Source organism: Alternaria atra, assembly GCF_907166805.1.
Source record: "Alternaria atra isolate CS162 genome assembly, contig: 28, whole genome shotgun sequence".
Taxonomy (NCBI): Eukaryota; Fungi; Ascomycota; class Dothideomycetes; order Pleosporales; family Pleosporaceae; genus Alternaria; species Alternaria atra.
In genome coordinates this window covers 3084826-3109343 of record NW_025091326.1, presented here as the reverse complement: position 1 = coordinate 3109343, position 24518 = coordinate 3084826, and the positions used below count along the sequence as shown (strand labels likewise).

The following is a 24518-nucleotide window of genomic DNA, read 5'->3' as shown; positions in this document are numbered from 1 at the left end:
CGGTTCGTTGGTGTGACGTCATGGTTCCCAAAAGAGACAAGAACACTCTAGACCAGACTTGATTTGTCGCAGAGGGGGGTATGATGGGCGATATGGCTGGCCAAGGTATTTCTGTATAACCGTTAGATCACCGCTTACAGCATGTCGATCACCTGTCTTGAAGCCTGTCTTACCAGGTTTCCATGTCTTGAACGGTGACGTAAACGCGCTAGTACTCAATGGTCATTGCACACGATGATGTAGTTCGCGTCTTGCAACGTTGTCTTATACGCAGTGTATATATGAAGAGGGCACATGAATTGTATGAAAGCTATGTCACTCGTGTTCTATTCATGTACGACCTGGCGGAATTTCACCCCAGGTTCCATTCGAGAACCATGTGCCTGCTCTAGTAAAGTCGCTATATGCTACGTTGCCAAACAACTGGTAGCTAACGAATCCAAACCGGAAGTATTCATCTTTCTCGTCGTCTGACCGACTCCAAGTGAAGTTACCTTGGTCGCTTCCACCAGAGCCCCGATATCTTTCCACATCGTTAACCACTACACTCACGCCTTGGTATCCGCGGAGTAAGTTTCCCCATGCGAAGGTGATGCTCGAGCCATTGATAACAGGCTCAAGAATGGCTGGGATGCCAGATCCGAGCTGGCCATCTCCTCGTAACGCCGCTGCCGTCTGTAGGATGGAGTCGAAGTCCCAGCGTGCAATACCATTAACGAACAGTCCAACCAGCAGACCTTGACACAACAGGCTCACTCGCGTCTGCATCGCAGTGCCTGGAAGGAGCAAGAGCGCTATTATGTAGTGGTGTATCCTGAGTGTGAGCTTTGGCATAGCAGCGAGTATACCCAGGCTAATGCCTAATGTGGCATATAGTGCAAGATAGCGTGGCAGTCGTCCTTCTTTGCGGAAGCACCATGTTTGGTACAGAACGACAGCAAACAGAATGAGCACAATGATTACTAATGCTGTGATAGCACCAGGCTGTTGCTGAATGTCATGTCCTGTGAGCCGCTGTATGGGTATACGTTCAAACGTGTAGTTCCCAAGTGCGCCGACCCAAGCCCCACCTACCCAAAGTACGGTCTTCTCGATTTGCGCCTTACAACTACGCAAAGATTTGCGAATACTAAACCGATAGAACAGGGCTGCAGCTAATGCAGCAGGCAAGAAGCGACCGAGTGTTGTAGAGGCCAAAGACGCGTAGTTTGAATACGAAGGCGGATCCGATGCCATGCCAGTCTGGAAGAACAGTATTGTGAAGATGGGCACAAAAAAGGCTGCAGGACTCGTGGTGAAGATGCCGAATAGAGCAGTAAAGACGGTCGAAAGGATAAGCAGATTCCAGCGCGGATCCTCACATTTGGCCGAAGCCTCACCAAAGGTAAAGGCCATTGGGAAGTGCGAGTCAAAGCCGATACTGCTTATGCCATGGCGTGTCACAGCGCCGAAGCTGTCTCGCTCTCCTATCAAAGAGAGGACACCACAACCGCCATTGCCATTGCCGATGACTCCAGCGTGTATAGCCGCTGAGCATATGAACGAGTCTCCGCGGTATACCAAGGCATTATCGCCAGACTCTGGAGCACCTCCAACGACCAAGGATCGGTAGTTTACGACTTGCGGTCCGATTGCGCGAGGGTTGAGCACTTGGGCGCTCGAGCATCCGGCGGGGCAGTTGAAAGCGAACGAAGCGTTGGAGAAGGGGAAGCAATTACGGCCGTCGGGTCCGCAGCTTTCTGGGGATGGCCTGGCGACGATCAGTACAGTCATCGCAGCTTGGGGTATAAGACGAGGAGACATACCACAGGTTGTTGACACATGATAGCTTTACAGGCGCCCCAAATCCTCCAATGTCAGAGGGAAGCCCACCGTCACTGATGACTACAGCGAAGACGACAATCCAGATAACACATGCTGCTGCATATATGCAAAAGCGCGCCCATTCTGGCAACCGCGCGAGCACACGCACAGGCAGTGTTTGCCAGCGCTCAAGCAAAGGCGTAATCGTGTGCCTGCTCGATGGCTTCGGCCCCTTCACCCACTCGACAACCTTCCGGCTCCAACGGGCCACAGGTGCTGGCGTGCGCTCTCTCAACTTGCTTGTCCATAGCGGGCTATGACGGGACTGGCGATGCGGTGCGACCAGTTCTATGCTCTGGCCACTCGGTGTAACTCGATCGTGGTTGTGGTCGCGTTTCGTCCCATGCTCGAGGTCGATGGTTTCCGGAACCACGGGATCCGAAGCGTCGCGTGCTGCCATTCGGGAGGTACAAGTGCAAAAGAACAACAACAGCGGCTATGTACACGCGACTATCATATTGAAAACATGCCAGAACCACGCATGCCGGGTATACGAGAAGAGACTATTGATCTAGGACCAAGGTGGCGCACGGCAAGCATCATCGACTCGGAAGGATGATGGACTGATCCACTCTGCCGTGCCACAGGCCTTGGGGACGCACGCGGTTCCGATACTACCGCGAGCTAAACATTCAGCCTTATCGTCCTCTTACTGAACATCGCGAATCCTAGACGCGAAAACTTCTCTGGGTTAAGCCTCGGTGGATTATTGGCAGGGCCTGCCGGAATAGTGATACCAGGCGCAGCTACGGTTGTCGCATGAGTCTGCGCAATCGGAGTTAGGACACCTCGTATTGGCAACTTCGAACATGTCGCGGCAATTCCATAATCAAGAGCTACATCTTGCTGCTGTTTCCAATCGCGAGCAACACATAAGTAGCTGGCAAAGACTTTCGTGGTAGGAATCATCAATATGCTGGTGTTTTACCCAAAATACAAGCTACCTGATCTATATGAGCTGACAGCAAGGCTACCATTCCTTTTCTTGTATCATCAACCGGACCCTCTCCATGAATCATCTCCATACCACGCGGCCATCCTAGTGGCACTTAGCTTTCAGACCGGTCTCGAAGTTCCCGCTGCATGCGCTGCGTTTCGAGTGTCGCCGTAAACTTTCGCTTCCTCTACGAAACAAGCGCACGTTTGGAGAGCCCGCATCAAGTGGACACGATCTCCCAAAGGAACGGACTGGTGCACCCCATGGTCTCAAAAAAGCCACGGATCCTCATGGTGCAGGGATCGTGATCACCATGTTTGGTAACAAAAGGTCGCAGCGGACTTTCTCCCGACCAACCATCGCCCGTGGTTGTTGTCCAGGCCGAAACGTTCACCCGCTTTAACACGTTTTTGGGTCTGGGATCTCGTACTTTCTGTATGGAACCACTGTTAGCCGGCTGGGGTCTGGAGCCCGCATTACTGCCGCTTCAACACCATCGTATGCTATGAATGCTCATCGCCTCTATGGAAACTCCACCTTGCTATGGCTGCACCAAGCAGACCATATGAGATCCCACCGGTGCTGGTACACCGTAATGTTCCAAGGATGGCAGCTACGTCCATCGTAGTTGAAGGTCAGGATGGAAAGATTGAGGATACGGATTCGCGCAGAGGCGCGACAAGACTTCAACAATCGGATGCGGACATGAACGGACGGTGGGAACGACCACCGCCAACAAACCAACCCACCGGAATGGAAGAAGAGTCGACTTCGCGATCCGAACAGTCCTCACCTTCCGCCATACCGACACCTGCCAATACTCAAGAAACGACCTTCCAAGTTCTCTCTGCACCTTCGCTATCGATGGATGCCAGCTCAACTATTCTACCTGAGTTGGTAGAGTCTACCGCCAGACCTTCCCTTGCCGTTCAGGTAGATGTCAGTACCATGAATGGAACCAGCACCATACAAACGGCTTCAACTACAGTGCCAGCATTTCTGGCAGACTCTGGCGTAAAGATAAACGAAGAAGCGCTTCCAGGCATGAACCAAGGTGACCCTTCGTTGGTAACGGTTCCTGGAATGAATCAAGGTAAATCTAGGGCATACAAAATATATGTGAGACGTACACTGACTATCTTGGTTTCCGTAGAAGCTCCTCTGTTGGTGACCGCACCTATCAGAACGCCTCTCGCGACCCCTGAGAGTTCGCTGGTAATCTCTTCAACTTCCGCGATGACAGTGGATAAGCCTATGCCGGGAAAGAACCAACCGAAGCCTACAGTAGACGCTGCAGCAGCCTCATTGACGACTCTAAGTGACTCCAGGCCAACGAATGTACCGACCTCATCAACGCCTTCGTCGACCACGAGTACATCCATCTCAACTATCGCTGATGTTTCTACGATTTCTTTCTCCATGCTGCCGACATTGGCCATCTCTACTCTATCGTCTACAGAATCTTCAACGACGACAAGCTCTCCAGTACTGTCTCCTGTTCTTACTTTTGTCACCATTACACGAACAGCTCAAGGTAAAGAAGATGCTCAAACGTCCACTCAGACCGTCCCCGCTCCATTAGCTGTCACTGCACCACAATCGCTATCCTCATCATTCTTGACGTCCTCTCTGGTAGTTGGTTCAGCCATACCTTCGAGCCTGGCTACCGCTGTCAGTGTCGAGCCGCAGAGCGGCTTGACTCCTCTAGCAAGGTCCTTGTTCATTCTTTTCGGCGTCCTGGGTAAGTGACTTGTCATATCTTCTTGGAGCAAAGCTAATATGAATATAGGCTTTATCACCATTCTTATCGCCTTGGGTATACTCTGGGTGATGAGAGCTAATAAAAGACGCGCCCAAGCAGCTCGACAACAAGCCATTCAAACTCCTGTCCAGGAAACCGGAGAATACGATAACTACGGAAACACGATACGCATATCCTCCAACAACTCCATCAAGACGTTCCTGACGGAGAGCGAAAAGGCCATTGTAAATCGTGCCGCTACGCCAGACGGAGGCACAGATGTAAGTCCATTCGCCGTTTGAATGAGTATTGCGATACTAACAGACTCCCCAAGGCAAGCGCAAAACCGTCCAGCGCCCTCACCGAAGCTATCAACTCTTTCATAACCAAATCGCGTCGCCTAACTTACAAAATATCGCCTTGAACACTGTACTGGAAATGAAATCAACACATGCTTGAACTTGTCGCCAGCGCAACCTAGTACTATAATCGGTTGCGGGACTTGTAATTAACTGTACATAGCATGATAGACTGTATATACAATGGTTGTGGCCGTTCATGTCGGTCGTAGCCAATCCGATGTGCATACTGAACTCGTGACGTGCACAGCCAGAGGTACGCTCAAATCTCACGTAGTGAATGAGAGCTGCAAGCGAGAAAGGAATTCAAGTTTTGGTTGGCGGCCGAAAGGCTGTAGAAGATTCTAGTCGGAACGTAGCCCACGTCAACACAGTAGGACAAAAGCCGATGATAAGCCATACTCTTATGCGCAGGCAAAGAAACTCCTTCTATGACATGTGTAAACCAAGCCCTACTTATCTAGCAGCAAGAAAAAATGGCATATCATGGTCGCAGACCCTTACAAAGAGCTCGCTCTTTCTCGTTCCATCTCTGAATCCTTCAAAAGCCACCATTCTACTTTCGCTCCAATCATCCCTCCACACCCACCCCAACTCTCCCACATACAAATCTGCCAAGCCACTTGAACCCCAAAATCCTTGTTCTTTTATATCTCACGCCATTGCACGCCTTGTTTAGTCCGTTCATCTACTAGTCTGCGGCGTAGCGGCGTAGCCTGCAAAGCTAGTGCCAGAAGTGCTTACCAGCATCGTTAGTGGCTGTTAGTGCTGGGTTCAACAGACCCCACGCTACTTGCTGTATAGGGTAGTTTTAAAGTATAATCTGGAGGGACGGTAAAGTGGGATGAGAACTGGCTCTTCTTACTTCCTATCCACAGGCATACAGTGATTGTACATACCTAGTCTACCTACAAGCTTCGATTGATGCGGGCTCGAAAGTCAGCCTTGTCATCACCACGACAGATGGACATGTACTGAGGTCCTAAATGTTTTACGGTTATATGGATTGAATCTGCATTCCATGCGAAGAATCAATGGGAAGTAACTACACGTTGACACTATAGTCGTAGTAATCACAAGTCAGTAGTAAAGACTACATGTTATCAACTAGTCAGCACGTGCACTATAACCCAGCACGAACATGCTGCACAACACCTCAGTGCCTACTCGATAATCTGATCTCCAGCCTTGTCCACCCTAACGATAGCCGTGCCCTTGCACTGCGTGTACGGCAGGTCTTCTTCGGGATGAGGAGTGCACTGAATCTCGATGAGCTTAGCACCATACACAGTGATCCCTGTGCCATTAAACGTCACGGTCTGCTCGAGCGCGAGGGCTATGGCTATCGTCAGTCTCACGTATCGAAGAGGTGTTGAGGACAGCTTACAGTATGACCCGGCAACACCGGCGTCACCGTCCAAGGTGTAGTTAAAGCTGGCGGGCGAGCATCCAGTATCAGCTGGAGCCGCACCAGGCCTCTTGATGGTCTTGCAGCCAGCGGCGACGGGCTCACCACTGGCAGTGCTGGCGTCGATGTATAGAGCATCGATGTTGGTGGAACGGTAGCCGTATTCGAAATTGTTGTCCTCGATAGTGACGTTCCATCCGCCGTAGTTGGAAGGAGTTGCTGCGACCACGGCAGGTGCAAGGGAGAGAGCGAGGGAAAGAACGGATGCGTACATCTTGGTATTTGAGATTGAGGAATGTTGGTGTTTGTGGAATGAGGAGAGTGAGCTAAACTGAGATGTTGGATTTGATTATGCTGATGATGAGTTTAAAGACGAGCAAGACAGGGCCACTACATGTACTCATGCCTATGTTCACACTGTCAGTGCTGAGCTCAACATGGGAAACAACGGCGCAACTTCGGTTATCAGAACCTTGGGATACTACCCACTGGCGTTCCTGGACCATGTGGAGAAGCTTGAGATTGCGCTCTTCGCTGGCATGATTGCCTTGAGAATTACTAAAGAATTCGTATACGACGTTGCGGTCAACGAATACGACGCCCTATGCAATCTGCATATCGAGTATTTCCGACTTCGTGATCGACACATGTCATGCCAGATGTAACTTCAGGGCGGAGCTTATCAGGTACAAGCACAGGGTCGGTGAGAGAAGGCGGTGGAATTGAAACGCTAGCGGTCCTCTGGCGCAGAATCCAGAAGAAATGCCCCATCGGCGGTGCCTTAGGTAGTCGTCATGACGCCGGTCATGGTCGGTGACGATCGGTGCTCTTCTATTTTTGGAGGGGTTCGATTTCGTACATGCACCATTCTGTACAACGTAAGATCTCCACTCTGCTAGTCTCCGTACAACCCCTTGATACAAGTCGCCATGTTCAATCTCCAACCTTTCCAATCAAATATACTCAATGGTGCAAGGCTGAAGGTGGCCAACTGCAGAGCTAGATTGAAAATCTACAGGCTTATGACGATGCAGTGGAACATGTTTGTGAAGCCTGATATAACTGGATACTTTTCTTTCATTTTGCTCTTTATTTCAGTCATGACTGTCCACAGGCAAGCTCACCAGACTTAGTCTCACATGATGCTCGGAGGCTACTATCCTACGGTAGCCTTGTAAACGTGCAGGTAGACGACCTCTTCGCCAACTTCTACATCTCCCGGCAACGGGAAGTCCATCTTTGTCGTCTCCATGAAACCCGCGTCTTTCATGAGATCAAAGAAGACTTCCTCACTCGAGTGCCGCATCTTCATGGCGATAGCAACCACAACACCTGGATTGGCTTTGGAGAGTCGTGCCAAAATGTTGACCAATGCTGGGCTGTAGATGAAGGTCAGATTAATGTTGTTTCGGTGAATCTATCTAAGACACCTTAACAGTATAAGAGAAAGACATACCTGCTGTCTGGATTGTACGTGCAATCAGCAGCGAGTACAAGATCAAGCTGATCTGATGTAGACTGCAGATCATGAGGTAGGTCTGCATCCCAATCCAGTTCCATGAATGCGAGTGAGGCACCTGGTGCTATGGTAACTGAGTTGATATTGCGCTCTACGATCTCTTTAGCTTCTGAAAGGTCAGTCAGAAGCACTTTGGAGTTCGGGATGATTTGAGCCATTGCGATGCCAACCATCCCGCAGCCAGTGCCTAGTTCGAGCACATTGAAATGAGGTTTGAATGGGGATGGCCGCAAGGCTTTTGCTAAGTCAGAAGTTGAATTTCTTAGAGCTGGTGTTTGACAAGATAGTGTGATACCAGCGTCCCTAAACATCCAAGTCAGTACCTATGGACCTATACGTTACATATTGAAGTTACATACCACAAATGCCTTGCTATGCTCTCTCCCGTTTCCTCCCATATAGTAGTGACAGGTCCATCAGGTAGCTTGAACCGTCTTTGGACCAACTTCGGAGCACCTACGTTAGACGTGAAAGGCGGACTCCAGGCAGACACAACGCCCCGAGCATCTGGTTCTGAGATGGCTAAGAATTCATCGTGCGCTCGTTTCGGCTCCCCGCCTACTCTTACTCGCAGATTGGTTAACGATACCTGGGATTTGGGAAGCGGGAATGTGATGGGCAGACTCCGCATGCCGGCCGTCCATTGCGCGTTCGACCATACTAGCACATTTTCTTCTGAATCTGCTGTTGCTAACAGCTCTGCTGCTAGCTGAATATCGTAAGGGAGAAAGGAATCCCCTAGATCTGACGTGATGGTGATCAGACAGTGCACTTGCTTTCTTGAGGTGCCTTTGTCAGTGACTACGCGGGGACTTTTGAGAAAGCGGATGTATCGCATGGTGCATGGTAGGATTGGTCGGAAGGCGTGTGCCGAAAGCAGCCAGACTGTGGGGGTGAAAGGCTGGATGTGGGGTGCTGGAACGCTGGAACGCTGGAACGCAGGGCTGGGGAATCTGAACCTAGAATGCCAACCGAGCCGCATCTCATCTACCACGTCGTCATACCTTAGTTTGTCCCAAAGTTAATGCGCTTGCCTCTGTGTTGAAGCCAATGCGCTGTCGCATTGCAGCGGTCCGCTGCTACACGCAATAATCACGAGTTCTTACTGAGTAATAACCACCGTCATCGTCATCATGTACCGTCGCAGCGACCCCAGGTGGAATCGCACGCTCCATCAAATCACGGAGAACCTCGAACACGCAAACGAATCAGCGCAGGAGAACATCTACGGATTCACACAGCGCTACGTCAACCCATGCTTCTCATCCATTACCCAATGCGTCAACGCGTGCACGGCGCCATGCTTCCCAGCGCACAACGACCGCCGGCGCAATCGCGGACGATCACGAGGCCGAGCAGAAGTCAGCTTCGACTTCTACGACGACTGGGAGGACGACGAGAACGACAGCCTCTTGGGCTGGGGCACAGATAACCTCGACCGCTTTCTCGGCGGCGCGGCCAATTATGGCGCAACTACGCAGCCTGGTCGACAGAGCGGCATGAGTTATGGACAGCGAAATCGTGATGCCAGATACAACACGCCGCGGCGGAAGAGCACGACGCTGCCACGAGACGGCGCCCAAGACCCGACTCTCATCCCAAGTTCCTCTTACTTTGGCTTTCTGGGACGGTTGCCTTGGAAGATTGGCGGTAGGGGACTGCGATACAAGCCCTCGGCGGCAGACCTCACAGAGCACCCGGGCGCAACGCGAAGGAGCCTCGAGGAAGAACAGCCGTTGATTGAGGACAGTGATGAGGATGCATTGGACGGGCCGGAGAGTAAGGGACATCGCAGGCAGAGAAGCAACACACATACATCCGGACACACGACCGACTCGCTGAGTTCTAGAGGCGACATTTTCCCCAGCGAAGACGAGCTAGAAGACGCGGTACCGCTCGACGACGAGTTCACCATCGCGCTCGAGCGACGCACAACAGGGCAGTGGAACGAAGACAGCACCAGCAGCAACAAAGCGCGCTCAAGTAAAAGCAAGCGACCCTCCGCCTCCCGCATGTCTACCCGAACAGTCTCCTCACGCAACACAAGCGCCTCTGATAAGCCCCCGTTGCCTCAGCGCTCCGCCTCCGAAATGATTGAAGAAGTCCCCACCCTCGACGAACTACATAAAGAAGAAGAACGTCTCCATCTAGAAGAAGAAATGGAAGTCCATCGCAAACGTCAGGAAGCCCGACAGCTCGCCGTCAAGCGTGGCCTAGCTCCTGACCAACAAGCGCTCTCTACCAAATCCAGCACGCCCCGCTCCTCGTCGCCGGCTCATGTAATGACGGCAGTAAGCTCGACTGTATCGCCGCTTGTACGCACACCCGCTGGCGAAACTGCGCCTTTGACTGACCAGTTCGACTCGATACCTTTTCCCAGTTTTGTAGATACCCAGACGATGCCGGACAGCAGTGGGTTTCATGTCGATGAGAGTGATTATTCGAGTAAGGCTGTGACGCCGAATCGACCCTTGTCTATCAAAGATGGGAGGGGAGAAGATGATGAAGAGGCGTTTGTTCCTGCTCGATTACCGCATTTTGGGCCTGAATAGACATCAAGTAAACGGAGAGACAGACGGGAAGCGTAAAATGAGAAAGGAGTGTCTTTTGACGAATGCAACGGGGACATGAAGAGACGTAGCGGAAAACATATGTTGTAATTAATGACCTGAGCGATCTTGATTCATCTTGTTCCAAATATTATTACTATTGAGTTGTAAGCTCATCATACAAGATGAACCCATTGGCGATGAACTTGGATCATTTCATGCACACGACCCCACCTGTTCTAGGTCGGGGCCTTTGGCCCACTATAGAACTGGATTTTAGCAAGACGACAGCGCCTACTCATTCTTACAAGTTGTGCACCATGATAGACTAGAACGTTTATGGCAAACTATTATCTGCGCACATTCTCATTTTGTGCGAAAGCTCACGAGACCAGTCATTCTATAAGAGTATGACTGGGATGGGTATATTTTTAACAACTAGCAACTTTTCTTCATCAAGCATTCTTGGTCCAACGGTAGGATAATTGCCTTCCAAGCAATTGGCCCGGGTTCGAGTACGTTATATCCCACATCCTCTTCATCAACAACTATTCTAACAACTTCTGTAGCTCCCGGAGGATGCATAACATCCTTCTCCACAATTGCGAGATGATCATTTTTTTTTGCTCATACATTCAGCCCATGTTGCCAAATGTAATCTGCTTCTTTGTCAGACCCTGGTAGATTTCATCCAGTACGCCCCTCTTCCTCTTCTTATCCACCTCCTTCTCTTTCCGTTCGAGTTCCTCTTCCTCGTCTAGTTCGGCTTCTTCTTCTGTTCTTGGCTTCCACGTCGCAATACTGCCATCGGCGTACGCAGAGTACATCTCCACATGGTGTGGTCGCCAGGCCAGACTTGTAATTCTATCTCTGATATTGCGCTGCCCCTTTGTCGCTGCAGCACCGGACGCATTGGCCGGGTTATTTGTCTGAGGCTGCTGTGAGCGGCGTAATCGACGGATGAGCTTGCCGTCAAAGAGCTCATAGGTAAGGATCTCGTGCTCGTTAGGATAGAACATGAGATCAGAACCTGGCTGGAGGTTCTGCACTGGTGCGAGAACGGGGATGCGCGGCGCAAGACCCGAGTTCTTGACCATGGGGCCAAAGTTTGCAAGAGTATTGGCACCTGTATCTGTATCCCAGACGCGTATCCGCGCATCGTGTCCGCAAGAGACTAGATGTTTGCCGTCCTCTGTCCATACGAGCCCATTCACAGCGTCTCTGTGTGCTTGAGCGTTGTTTGAGTTGCGAGTAAAGGACGTGGGTTTCCCTAGTACACCGACTGAGTCTTCGAGGTCCAGTACACCCAGTTCACCGACACTGCGACGTACGTCCCAGAAACGTATGCTGCCATCTGTAGCTCCACTGACAAGAACATGTTCGCGCACCGGACTCCACGCCGTAGAAAGAATCGCACCAGAGTGGCCCGCAAGACTGTGTGTAGTTGCGCCTGAACGGAGGTCTACGAGACGGACATTGGGGTGTTGGGTGGCGCATGCAACGAGGAGATGAGAGGCGACAGGCGAGAGCGCAATGTTGTACACGACCGAGTCGAGGTTGAAGGACGCAGATGGCGCGAGCGTTTCGCTCGAGTAGAGCTTGACGGTGTGGTCGTACGACGACGTGAGAAACGCCAGAGAATCGAAGGGGTAGAACTGTATCTGTGTAATGCCCAACTTGTGCTCTTCGCTTGTCTTGTTCACCGCCGTCAAGGGGAGATATGTCTCTCCCGCCTCGGTTGCTGTAGTCTGCGCCTCGAGATCCCATACCGCAATCGAGCTGTCAGCACCTCCAGAGAGCAGATATCGACCCTCAAACTTGTCGATTGTCAGTGCATTAACCCCGGATATATGCGCCGGTATGCGCTCGTGCGGGTCATCGAGAGCGGGTAGGTGCTGGCTGAAGGTTACGGTGGGCGATGGTTGCAGCGCGTAGGTGAGACGCGAGGTGTAGCCGCGTTTAAGGACGTGGTTGGGAATGAAGCCATACGCCCTGTCGAGCACGTGTTGGGTGTTCATATGCGACTACATGCTTCGTGTGCTTTGGGGCAATGAGGAAGGAGAGGGTGCGCAGAGGATTATGACGTTGTAGCCCGGCCGCCACAACGCGACAGGGATGTCTAGTCGCAAGACATTCACTGATGCTCAAGCCTTGCAGCCAAGCGAGCCGCTTACCTGTACAGTCCGCTGTACTTCAGCATAACACCAACACGTAGGCGTACCGAGGCCACGTCGAATGGCTTCCGATAACGAAAAGCCGTGTCGCAAGAAAGTAGTTAAGAGACCACGAAAGCGACGGGCCACCGTCTACGATGCCGTCAAACGTAAGAGACGCACGTGTTTACAGCCAGGTTGCATAATCTAATATATCTCAAGGCAGAGTCGCCAAAACCGGTCTGATCGACCACATCCATGATCCCAAGGCATCCAGAAAACCACTACGTCCAGATGAGGTCCTCTTCAAGCGAAAGAATGCGCCCATGCGATACGAGGAAGATGATTACTACCCTGCACACGCCAAGTTGCCTGCAGACCAAAAGCTTCCGAGTGGAGATCTAGCAGACGCAATGAAAAGCTACGTTTCGACACTATGGGCCAAAACGGAGCGACCCGGCCTCATGCGAAGGACTTGGAGAGGCATGGATGAAACTGCGCTCATTGCCCTGAGTATCTTGATGGAAGAGACGGCGCGTGGTGTGCTAGGTGAGACTGGAGATTTAGCTTTCACCGAAGCAGCTGAGGAAGATGAGGCGCAAGTCCTTGCTCGTCAAAAAGATTGGACTCGGGGTGGTAAGAAAGAGGGAGCTATTGGCAGGGCCAAGAAGCAAGCTCAAGCCAGTAAACTGAAGCAGCGCGCGAAGGAAAAGGCAAAGGATCGCCTAGAAACGTGGACTTCATCTGATGAGGAGGAGTCGCAAGATGATTCGGAAGAGCTAGAGTAAACGTCACGATATTGGTGGCATGTTCAAAGGCGGTGCTGCGATCAAAGGTATAGTTGAGCACTGGTCGTACCTGCCTCCTTTTGCAGCTGACGGCATAGCGTGCTTTCCTCGAGCCCTGGAAGAACTCGTTCGCTACGAAGGCACAATTAAGAGTTTTACAATCTCACTGCTACACGCGCTCCATCACAGTCGTCTCTTCTCGCATATCCTCCTTACTTCACCTTTTTTACAAGATCATCTGTCGTTTCAATCGAGCAAATATGGTCAGTTCGGACACAGGAGTAACTTTAGCATTCACTAAACTCGGCAGGCACCGAAAACCCAGCCCAACCCGCGGAAAGCGGCTTCTATCCTTGCCTGGTTCCACAAGACGGCACAGGCTCACAGCATCAAGGACCTCGAGAAGACACTACCACAAGTCTCCTCCATCAACGGCATGCAAGTCAAGGATTACCTCCAAGCACTTTCAGACGACAACAAGATTCGTGTTGAGAAGATTGGCAGCGGTAACTGGTACTGGAGCTTTCCTGCCGACGAAAAGAAAGCCAAAGACGCTGCTCTCAAGAAAGCCCAAGAGGAGTTCGACAAGGCAAACGCTACTGTGAACCAACTCCAGGCGAAAGTGGATGATGCAGGTGCAGCTCGCACTGAAGACGAGGATATGCTCATGGAAACAGGTAAATACCACAGTAACACTGATCGTGCTCACACTCATCGTCAGCAGGTGGCGATCGTAAGACACTGATTACGAAGCATGCCGACCTCACCAGAGACCTCGAGAAGCTCAGAACTGAGCTAGCCGCATACAGTGAGCAAGACCCCGTCGAGATGGAGAAGAAGGCCGCCGAAACTGAACAGGCTCATCTTGACGCCGAGAAGTTTACCGATCAAATACTCGTCATGCAGGGCTGGATCAATCAGCAACACTTTGGTGGCAGCGGAGGGCCAGACTTCAAGGACATGCTCAAGTCGCTCTACCACGATGAGTACGATGAGGATGAGGAAGGTTTACGCGAGCTGTGATATTCGACGGATCAAGAATCGGAGGAATTAGTGAAGCATATCTCGGCCCTTTCGCTAGGAGAATGCCGACAACATAACGGTATGCAGTGATAAGCGCGTAATTACTTCCACACGGAGGTATTATAGCCAAATCATTTCGACTCATGCATGAGGCTACCATGGTGATGCGCCACTTCGGAATATTTATAAGTGCTTGAGTCATGTTTCAGCATGGGCCACCTAATAGCTTTCGTTCGCTTTTGAACATCGTCATCGCGAGTAACTTTCGCCAACCCACCACCAAACGCCTACTGTAGAAAGAGGCCTCGCCGGCCTGCCTGCAAACAGCCCTTCGTCGCTCCTCGCAAGACTTTGACACTCATCATACCATCAATTCCCTGTACATATCCCTGAGACCAGATCTTATACCCCGCCATGGCCTCGACTGGTGCCCAAGAAAACACACAAGTGCCTGCAAGTCCACAGCGGAGAGGAGGCAGAGGCCGCGGGAGAGGTAGAGGTGGACATGGTGGACATGGTGGACCAGAAGACGGTCACGACAGCTTTGGAGGGAGAGGACGTGGACGAGGCGGCTACCAGAGTCGTGGGCGAGGTCGCGGCAACAGAGACGGCGCGGGCGGTCGTGGTGGACATGCGCCAGAGAAGGGCAAGGCGCCAGCGATAGAGACAGAAGAGAACGGCCAGGCTCCACCCACTCTCGTGAAACCGAACCTTCAGCAATCGGACGAGGATGACGATGCCGAAGTCTGCTTCATTTGCGCCTCGCCCGTTCAGCACACAGCCGTCGCTCCCTGCAACCACCGCACATGTCATATTTGCTCCATCCGGATGCGGGCTCTATACAAGACGAAAGCTTGCGCGCACTGCCGAACAGAGTCAGACCACGTTATCCTTACAGATGACGCAGAGAAGAGTTACGAGGATTTCTCCACCACTGAGTTTTTCAAATCCGATGACACTCTAGGTATACACTTTGAGAATTCTGGCGTTTTCGAAGACGCACGATTGTTGCTGCAGTACAATTGTCCCGACAGCGAGTGCGACGTTGCCTGTCTGGGCTGGCCAGACCTGCATCGCCATGTCAAGACGGCGCACGAGAAAGTGATGTGGTATGTACTTCATAGTCTCAGACCAGCTGCATCGGCTAACATGTTCAAGTGACCTATGCACGCGAAACAAGAAGGTCTTCACCCACGAGCACGAACTGTTCACACAGGCCGATTTACGAAAACACCAAAAGTTCGGCGACGATAACCCCGGAGCAATAGATCAGAGTGGCTTCAAGGGACACCCAGAATGTGGGTTCTGCAGACAACGTTTTTACGGTGACGATGAGCTCTACACTCATTGCAGAGACAAGCACGAGCGCTGCCACATTTGCGATCGTCGAGAAGGGGAAGCAGAAAACAACAATACTTTGTCAACTACGATTCCCTCGAGGTGCACTTCCGGAAAGACCACTTCCTTTGCCCGGACCGTGAGTGTTTAGAGAAGAAGTTCGTTGTCTTTGATTCCGAGATGGATCTCAAGGCGCATCAGCTGGAAGTGCATCCCAATGGTCTTTCCAAGGACGCATTACGAGATGCTCGGAGAGTTGATATGTCTGGTTTCCAAATAAGAGCGCCCCATGAGCAAGGTCATGGCAACAACAGGCGAGACGACCGCAGACGCGAGGGCGGCAGAGGCCGTGGACGTGGACGGGATCCAAACGCAGAACCGGTGCCTGCATCATCTGCGCAACCTCTGAGCAGAGCAGAGCTTGCTTACCAGCGGCAGCTAGAAGCTCAAAACACTCATTCGGTCACTGGAAGAACTTTCGGCGGCCAGCTCTCTGCACCAACTCCGGGCGAGGCTTTCGCTGCAAGGCCTCCCCCAAGCGCCTCAGAACCTCCCACCGTAACTGCCTCGCGTCCAGCCCCAACGATTGCGAGCAACATCACAAGCGGTGTAGCTCAACTGAGCATGAACATACAACCAGCGAACCCGGTTCCCCAAACACCTCAGGAGCAGGCTCGACTGCTACGCCACAACGCAGTCACAGAACGAGCTACAAACATGCTTCGGAATAGTGAGATCAAGTTACAAGAGTTCAGAGCCGCAGTATCAGCGTATCGCAATTCCAAGGTGTCGGCGGCACAGCTCATCGAGGGGTTCTTTGCACTATTCGACGCCAACTCGAAGGAGATGGGAAAGCTGATCAAGGAACTGGCAGATATCTTCGAGATGCCGGGAAAGCGGGAAGGGCTCTTGAAAGCATGGAATGATTGGAAGGCCATCAACGAGGACTACCCTTCATTACCTGGCTCTGCGATAGAACAGGCGTTGAACGGTGGATCAACTGTGCGGGGAGGCTCTCGCGTACTGAAGCTAAAGAGCTCAACGGCAAAATCATCACGATCTACAGCCAACCAGCAAGCCAGCTGGTCGAACGCATCGTCGAGCAATCCTTTCCCTGCTCTGCCAGCGCCGTCGGGCCGCGTCGGTGCAAAACCCGGACAGACGCCATGGGCTTCTTCGTCTGCTGCAACGAGTGCGCGTCCTTCGCCCATGCCATCACGCGTCGCGTCATCAACAAACGTAAACAAGAAGCCCGCGGCATCAGACGCCTTCCCAGCACTCCCAGCAGCTGCGAAGCCCACCAGCACACTCTTCAGCCCAGGATACACTGGCCACGCTCTACGACGCGACAACAGTGGACGTAATACGCCAGTGAGCAACCCTTGGGCCGGCCCATCGGGCGCAAACAGCGGAACTTCAACGCCAACTCTGGAGGATGCCGGTGCGGCAGGAAAGAAGAAGGGCAACAAGGGGAAAAAGCAAACACTCTTCCAATGGGGTTAGATAGTCATCATGCGCATTCTAAGATACAAGCAAGCATAGACACGACATGGAAGCACAGGGGTAGTGCCTGTCTTAAGATTCCGAGCTTTAGTTCAGGATTTGCCAAGCTGTTTATGCAGAAATGAATGATTCATAGACAGACAGGTTCTGGTGTCACGGCAGTCTATGCTACCGAAAACAAGGCAAAGGTGTTGTTGGATGGAGGCCTACAGCATGTACTGCAGCGTACGCACTCTTTCTTCAAAGGAGCTTGCTTATCATATGTTAAATTTCATACCCAAGGCATGGTGTGAAGACTTACACTATGTAGTTTTTGCTAGTTTGTTACTGTACAACACAGCGTGTTACTCTCGGGTGGGGTAGAGCAAGAATGCAATTAGTGGACCCGCAGAAAGTTATCGCGCAGTTGTTGCAGAGTCGCTTTGTTACCACACTTCAGTTATGGCACTTCCAAGAATAAATAATTACAATTCTTTTATTCGAGAGAATCTTTTCGTTTAGGTCATTGAGAGTTGTAGAAGTTGTGAGTGGCTCGTTTGCTCGCAATACCAGTGGATGAGGTGGATGGTAACCAAAGCATGGCAACCCACAAGCTGTTACAATTATCCTGCCCACTAGAGGTACGGCTCCAACGTTCGGTGTGAAAGAGAGTCAAGTAGCAGTCTCAGTTAAATGTGCTCACCCTTCTTTGCATCGTGTTTGAGTGTGGAGACGAACAAACAGCCTATCAGATATCCAAGACATCGTCTCAAACACCCAACTAGACCTCAGTAGCTATCGCGTATCCGCGATGTTGGTTCTGGATTTAGAGTTTGAGTATAGCCCATGATTTTAAAATCGATTTGTTGATTGGTAATGCAGATACTGTGGTAAACGGGGAGAAGACTGATCACATCATACCTCAGGCGTTGCGAATTTGGACATGATGTGTTACGCGTCCCGCGAGTAGAATGGCGCCGGGAACTGGCGCCGATCATGGTGGAGGCGCATAACTATGATCCCCCAACATTTGCGCCCCCAATCGCGATGGCTTTATTGTAAACCTTCCAAAGGATACTTTTGGTGGTTTGATTATGTGATGAACCTGATTTGCCGGCGGCTTGCGAAGCGGTAATGTCTCCATAGTCAACCATGGTAACAGCGATGCGTCTGTAGCGTTGGTCCTTGGCGCACTCCGCAGTCGCCTAAATCTTGACGAGTATATAACTTCCGGAAGGCCCCCCCCGTCTAGTATCCTTACACCCAACACTATACACCAAGCCACGTTGATACTACCAAAATAAAATGGCTTACAACTACACAAGGACCAGCTCTGGACGCCCTGAGCCAATCCAGCACCAGCAGATACCTGTTCAGTCAGGAAAGAAGTACGAGCTGTCTGTCGAACAGCAACCTATCCGAGCTCGAATGTGCGGCTTCGGTGACAAGGATCGAAGGCCGATCACTCCCCCACCCTGCATCCGCTTGGTTGTGGTAGACAACCAGACAGGACGAGAAGTCGACTTCCAAGATATCGACAGCACCTACTTCGTCCTCATGGTGGACCTCTACGACGCGGCGGGAGCTGATGCCGTCAACCTGGTTAGGCATAGTAGCGCAGCGCCGACAGTGTCCATCTCCAGCAGCACCACCACTTCGTATCCTCCCCCTCCGGAGCGAACGCACCAGATAGTGACGACATCTAATCCTTATGACTACCGGCCACAAGTAACGCCATACGGCGGCAATCCTTCGTCAGGGCCGATGGGATACTGCTATCCACAGCAATACCAAATGTACGGCCAACCCCAAGCCGCCATGATCCCCGCCACGCCCGTGGGCTCCAATCACACGCGCAACCTCATCGGCATGAACGCCGTCAACGCCTGCCGCCTCAACGATCTCGAAGGCAAGCCCGGATTCTGGTTTGTGCTTCAGGACCTCAGCGTGCGCACCGAGGGCACCTTTCGGCTGAAGCTCAGCCTCTTCGACATTGGCGCCGGCGACGGCACAAACGGCACTGTCAACCTAAACGGACCCAGCAAAGGTAAAGGCCCTTGTCTTGCCGTCAACTACACCGATCCCTTCACCGTCTACTCGGCCAAGAAGTTTCCCGGTGTGATTGAAAGCACTAAACTCAGCAAATGCTTTGCCCAACAGGGCATCAAGATTCCCATCCGCAAAGATGGTGGGCCCAAGGTGCCCAATCAGTCCGAGTTCGACAACGATGCATAATTTGCGGTCGGTAGTCAGCGAGGATTTGTTTGCGTCCACGGCAGAGTATAGACAAGGAAGGGCATGTCACGGCATAGGGTTTTGGAGTTTGGGTGTTTTTGGCGTTTCTGGCGTTTTCGTTGGCGATACCTAGTCAAGGGTTTTCAATGTATCAACACGAAATTCTTAAAATGATACATCTTCACTGCTGCCCCTTTTGTGAACAGTATCTCAAATATATACGCTGTATTCTACGTTCACGTTGTATTCTACATTCACACTCTGTCAGACCAGCAAAACAGTATTGTAACCCCCCAGGGTACGTTTTGGTGGTAGTTGATATATAAGTTCATCCGAACAATCTCGATTCTTCGTCAGTCGTTGCGATTATGCTTCGCAAAGAAGAGAGATTACATGGGTGTCATTCTGTCAATTGAACCATCTTGCGTTGATGCCTTCATTGGTGATTATTGCATTGACTAGCTACTATCGCCGTCCCCAAACAGCAGACTTGTGTTCGAGTTGGTTGATTAAAAGGTAAAACAGCTGTAGTCTAGTAAGAACTATAACAGATTGAACTTATTACTAAGAGTGATTGCCACTGTGTGCATGTCTAGTGCGAACGCAAATTCCGTTATCTCCCTAGGAATTTAGATCCTCTGCATTGCATGGTGCGGCTGGTAGTGACCCTAGATTTGGTGCCCTACTGAGAGGTTGCAGCGGCGGTGACTGTGAGCACGGTGGAAGCTCCAAGAGGCCGTGATGCGCTCTAAGGTGGCCGTGCTGGAGCCGGACCCCCGCCGATGGTGGGAATTGGAGCAGATGTTGTGCCTGCGACTGGCCGCACATGTACTGCCGTTGTTGATAATTTAGCGACTGGGCTCGCCAATATCCTGTAAGTCATGCAGCAGGATTATTGCCGTATTGGGGGCCTATCTGATGCCTGAATTTCACAAGTTTCGAAACGGACGTCGTTGTCGTGTGGAGAGCTCGCTCTGGCTGAGGACCTAGGAGGTCAGCCGAGCCTATCCAACACACATCAGCGTATCAGGTAAGATCTGTCGCTTCACCCAATATTATGTTTATCCATCTCTTCATCGATCCAGCTCCCACGTTTTACTCTGGCTCGCCTCCTCCACTTCTCTTGATCTTCCTGCTGCCCTCGGGTTTCCCATCCAGTCTCCTCATTCACCGGCTCCGCGTGCGTAACATTCGGACTAATGCGTCTGGAATCCACAAAGTCGGGGTATTGCTGGCTGCCAAAGTCGTGCGTGAGCAGGCTGCTGTTGAGTCTCGCTGATACGCCTACGCTCGCGGTGCCACTGCCACTCGGGGTCTTTTCCAGCGTCAGGGTGTTTCGGCGTTCGAAGCTGTTACCGCGCGCGTAGTTGTTGTTGTTCATGCTCTGATCGCTTTCCGCTCGAACGCGCACCAGTTGAACGAGTTTGCCTAGGACGGCGAATTCGAGTTTGAGTTTGATCGAGTATACGACGCCTTTAAGGGTGGTTTCGATGAGGTATAGGTTGGCGAATTCGACGCTGAGTAGGGCAATATCCATGGCGATGATCAGTACGTTGATGGCAAGAAGCTGGTACATTGTCTTCCGAACGTTGGTATTCCTGAGGTGCCCCATGCCAACGCTGTCATCGAAACTTCGCACGTCGTCTTGAACTTGTTCTGAGAGTTTCAGCAATCGTATCGTCTCTTTAATGTATACTATCGACAAGATAGTTTCTTGCACGAAGAAGCCAACCATCTGTATTTTTTCCATTATCGAGTATCCGCGAACGAAGCGACGGAGCGTGGAATCGGAGAGCGAGTTCGAGTTCGAGCCGAAAGTCAAGACGGTCGTGATTGAATGCAGTAGTATGCCATTGACGATGATCATGTAGAGGGTCCAGCGAAGGACTCGGCGCGAATTCGTGACAAGATGGAGACGCGACCATAGGACGACCGATTGCCCTAGGAGCTTGTTAGCAGCTGCATTCTGGAGCCCTCCAAAACTGAGCGCACTTACCGGTGATCATAGGGTACCACCCAAATGTAAGTAGGACGACGGCGACATATCCAGCATCTCTTGAAGGATCCAGCACTCGGAAGAACTTAATGATGAAGCCTAGAGCGTATGGTATGATGCCGAAAGCGCTGATGACCAGCGACCAGAAATACAGCCCATGGTAGCGCTGGAAAGTGACGAATGCGAGAACGATAAGTTCGATAGCGTTGTAAAGCGAAAGCCCAAGGAGAAACGCGATAATGATCTTAAGGGGTAGAGAGTCGCCCGTATAACCTATGGAAGTGTCAGTACAGAAGAAGTGGGTTTCTGTTGTGTCTAGAGCCCTTGCCTCCAGTGATTCCAGCGCCGGCGGACTCGAGGGTACCCAACGCTGGTGTCGACTCCGCTGCAAAAACAGACGACGTCACGCTGGAAGTAAAGCTGACAGACAGCGACGCCATTTGCGAAGCTTTTGTCCCAGACTCAATGCGCAGCGCCTCCGCTGTACGACGAACCAGGCACGAAGCGTACTTGCGACTCCATCAATTAAGAGGAGATTCGTACGGTAGCGCAGGGCATGGCGACAGATTTGACAGGAGAAACGGGCCGGTAGGGAGCGACATCGAGCAAGGACTTGTTTTCGTCGAGGCGGGGATTTTCCGTGTACGAGCGTCAACGGTGCGCGTGCACTAATTGACCACGCGCGGCTTTCAAAGCACACCAGCCGTTTGGAGGCCCAAAGTGACGCTGCGAGCTCCACTTGCTAACGTTTTGAGGCTTAAGCAGTGCATCAGTCCGGGGTAGATCGGCACTACTGAGTCGTGCATTAGGCCGTCAGCTGGCAAGCTATGCGTTGCCGAGACGCTCACCATGTTCTCGGAAAGGTGAGGCGACTTTATATAGTATTACTCAGCTATTGAAGCCACAAAGAGGCCCATCTAGGAGGTGACGAATAGCAGCCGCTCTGCCACCTATAGAACCATCAACGCTGATTAGAATACTACTAGGTAATGTTCTTGCCCATGATTTCGCCCCTCTTCTTGCCCTTCTGCTGCGCTGCCTCGTGCTTTCTTAGGTCTTCAGGTACCTTACTGAGCCCACTCTTCATGAGAATCTGCTTGAGGTCATAGAGCACATCCGCATCTTCATTGCCCCAGAACGTAATGGCAACACCCGGTTTATCCGAGTCCGCGCCCAAACGACCAGTACGACCAATGCGATGCGTATAGCTTTCAATGTTACCCGGCATGTTGAAGTTCACCACTAACTGAACGCCTTGAATATCAATACCACGACCAAGCAGATCTGTGGCAACAAGCACGCTAGTTTGCCCACTTTTGAGGGATGCAAGAGCAGCCTCACGCTGTTCTTGGGTTTTTCCACCGTGAATCGTCGCGGATGAGAAGCCCATGTGTTTGATCTCGCGGGCGATGGCATCGCAGTTCCGTTTGATATTGACAAACACAATGATGGGTGCGGAGAACTCGCCAGATGTCAAAATCTCTTGGAGACGCTTCTTCCGCTTCTCTTCTCCCTGGACGAACTCGACGCGCTGCTCAACGGTGTCAGTAGCCTCGCCCTGGTTACCTACTGTAACGATGGCAGGGCGACGTGTATATTTCTTCGCGATTCTTTCAACGGCTGGCGGCATGGTAGCTGTGTACATCATGGTTTGGCGGTACATTCCCTTTCTCATCGCATTAGGATCTTCGGCAGAATCGTCATCTGGCTTCTCGTTGTTGACGGGTAGAGCATCGAGGATCTTGTTTACAGGTTCTTCAAAACCCATGTCAATCATCCTGTCGGCTTCATCCATGATAACGTAAGTGCACTGGCTGAGGACGAGAACCCTACGCTCAATACAGTCTACTAGACGACCAGGTGTGGCAATGATGATCTCGGCTCCGTCACGCATCTGAAACGACTGTTCCTCGATAGAATGACCACCGACAAGAACAGCAGTCTTGAACCCTAGCGGTGATGCAAACTTGCGAGTCTCTATTTCGATTTGTTGAGCCAATTCACGAGTCGGTGCGAGAATGAGGGCGTACGGGCCGTCATGACGATTGAAAGCGTCGAGGGAGGTAGTTGTGAGATGTAGGCAAGTAGTGGCAAGACGAAGGAGGCGGTTTTACCCGAACCTGTTGCAGCGACTCCGATCAAGTCGCGACACTGTAGAGCAATGGGTATAGCCGCACGTTGAATAGGTGAGGGCTCAGTGTAGCCAACTTGATCGACGATGCGCATGAGCTTCTCCGGAAGCCCCGACTCATCCCAGTTGCGCATGGGGTTCGGTATTCCACCTCCCTTGGTAGCGATGCTGAAGTCCTCCTTGAAGATGCGCCAGTCGCGCTCTCGCATGTTTTCTAGCCTCTTTTCGCTCCAGTGCTTGTCCAGTTGTGCGCGGCCGCCCCTATCTTTCCGCCGCCGCTCCATCTCAAGTAGTGCCTCAGCCCGCTCTCTGCCGTGCTCCGGATCTCGCTCGATAATCGCCTCGACCATCTTCTTTGTGGCTGCATCTGTAACTTCCTCGGAAAAGCCACCCAGTCTGCCGCGCCCAAAGAAGCTTGCTTCAGCTTTCTGCTGATAGATGGGGTTGTAGTCATGACTTGTATCCTCCTCTTCATTCCATTCAAAGTTGAACTTTTTCTCTGTTGTCCTCTTGCGCTTCTTCTTGGCCGAAAACGTGGACTGATTTTGCTCTGCGCCCATGTATCGTTGTCTTATCAATGCCTCTGCGTCTTCAGCTGGGCGCTTGTTTCCCTTCTTGTCCGGTGGTGGTGGAGGTGCCATGTCTCCATTGCGGCGATCATGCCGCATAGACGACGGTCCAGTTGGCGCATCGCGCATCGAACGAGGCCCTGTAGGTACTGACGACGACCCGTTATGACCGTTTGTGCGATTATCATCCTGCGAGTTTTTCCATGCGTTGCTGTCTCCGTTAGAAGACTCTCGCCTCTTTTGCGCTTCTTCCACTTCTTTCTTTCGCTTCTCAAGCGCAATGCGCTCCCTCTCCGCCTTGGGTATGAATTTGGGCTTTGCGGCAGCCGCTTCTTTCTCGCGCTTGGCCTTTAGTATATCGTCGATACTCGGTGGCTGCTTGCGAGCAGCTGGAGGCGGGACGGCGGCAGTCATGTTGGTATTACGA

General features: G+C 51.8%; 10 protein-coding genes across 10 annotated transcripts; 5 read left to right on the top strand and 5 right to left on the bottom strand.

Moving 5' to 3' along the window:
• Positions 1–330: 330 nt before the first annotated feature.
• Positions 331–2263, bottom strand: ALTATR162_LOCUS8041 (uncharacterized protein; the record flags this gene model as incomplete). Its single annotated transcript, XM_043315670.1, has 2 exons — positions 331–1750; positions 1806–2263. The coding sequence occupies 2 exons, from the start codon at positions 2261–2263 to the stop codon at positions 331–333; spliced, it is 1878 nt and encodes a 625-aa protein (XP_043171605.1).
• Positions 2264–3343: 1080 nt separating this feature from the next.
• On the top strand, positions 3344–4965 carry ALTATR162_LOCUS8040 (uncharacterized protein; the record flags this gene model as incomplete). The annotated part of the gene is made up of 4 exons (XM_043315669.1): positions 3344–3893; positions 3954–4541; positions 4590–4822; positions 4876–4965. The coding sequence occupies 4 exons, from the start codon at positions 3344–3346 to the stop codon at positions 4963–4965; spliced, it is 1461 nt and encodes a 486-aa protein (XP_043171604.1).
• Positions 4966–6063: 1098 nt separating this feature from the next.
• ALTATR162_LOCUS8039 (uncharacterized protein) lies at positions 6064–6582 on the bottom strand (the record flags this gene model as incomplete). The annotated part of the gene is made up of 2 exons (XM_043315668.1): positions 6064–6236; positions 6288–6582. 2 exons carry the CDS (start codon positions 6580–6582, stop codon positions 6064–6066), a joined length of 468 nt encoding a protein of 155 aa, XP_043171603.1.
• An 882-nt stretch (positions 6583–7464) lies between these two features.
• ALTATR162_LOCUS8038 (uncharacterized protein) lies at positions 7465–8665 on the bottom strand (the record flags this gene model as incomplete). Its single annotated transcript, XM_043315667.1, has 3 exons — positions 7465–7687; positions 7765–8130; positions 8187–8665. 3 exons carry the CDS (start codon positions 8663–8665, stop codon positions 7465–7467), a joined length of 1068 nt encoding a protein of 355 aa, XP_043171602.1.
• A 295-nt stretch (positions 8666–8960) lies between these two features.
• ALTATR162_LOCUS8037 (uncharacterized protein) lies at positions 8961–10379 on the top strand (the record flags this gene model as incomplete). The annotated part of the gene is made up of 1 exon (XM_043315666.1): positions 8961–10379. One exon carries the CDS (start codon positions 8961–8963, stop codon positions 10377–10379), a length of 1419 nt encoding a protein of 472 aa, XP_043171601.1.
• Positions 10380–11011: 632 nt separating this feature from the next.
• Positions 11012–12394, bottom strand: ALTATR162_LOCUS8036 (uncharacterized protein; the record flags this gene model as incomplete). The annotated part of the gene is made up of 1 exon (XM_043315665.1): positions 11012–12394. The coding sequence occupies one exon, from the start codon at positions 12392–12394 to the stop codon at positions 11012–11014; it is 1383 nt and encodes a 460-aa protein (XP_043171600.1).
• A 217-nt stretch (positions 12395–12611) lies between these two features.
• Positions 12612–14340, top strand: ALTATR162_LOCUS8035 (uncharacterized protein; the record flags this gene model as incomplete). The annotated part of the gene is made up of 6 exons (XM_043315664.1): positions 12612–12699; positions 12752–13262; positions 13313–13364; positions 13416–13580; positions 13628–13994; positions 14042–14340. 6 exons carry the CDS (start codon positions 12612–12614, stop codon positions 14338–14340), a joined length of 1482 nt encoding a protein of 493 aa, XP_043171599.1.
• A 414-nt stretch (positions 14341–14754) lies between these two features.
• ALTATR162_LOCUS8034 (uncharacterized protein) lies at positions 14755–17181 on the top strand (the record flags this gene model as incomplete). The annotated part of the gene is made up of 3 exons (XM_043315663.1): positions 14755–15449; positions 15499–15638; positions 15701–17181. The coding sequence occupies 3 exons, from the start codon at positions 14755–14757 to the stop codon at positions 17179–17181; spliced, it is 2316 nt and encodes a 771-aa protein (XP_043171598.1).
• A 1284-nt stretch (positions 17182–18465) lies between these two features.
• Positions 18466–19395, top strand: ALTATR162_LOCUS8033 (uncharacterized protein; the record flags this gene model as incomplete). The annotated part of the gene is made up of 1 exon (XM_043315662.1): positions 18466–19395. The coding sequence occupies one exon, from the start codon at positions 18466–18468 to the stop codon at positions 19393–19395; it is 930 nt and encodes a 309-aa protein (XP_043171597.1).
• A 1045-nt stretch (positions 19396–20440) lies between these two features.
• On the bottom strand, positions 20441–24505 carry ALTATR162_LOCUS8032 (uncharacterized protein; the record flags this gene model as incomplete). Its single annotated transcript, XM_043315661.1, has 4 exons — positions 20441–21336; positions 21392–21664; positions 22463–23368; positions 23422–24505. The coding sequence occupies 4 exons, from the start codon at positions 24503–24505 to the stop codon at positions 20441–20443; spliced, it is 3159 nt and encodes a 1052-aa protein (XP_043171596.1).
• Between the last annotated feature and the right edge of the window lie 13 nt (positions 24506–24518).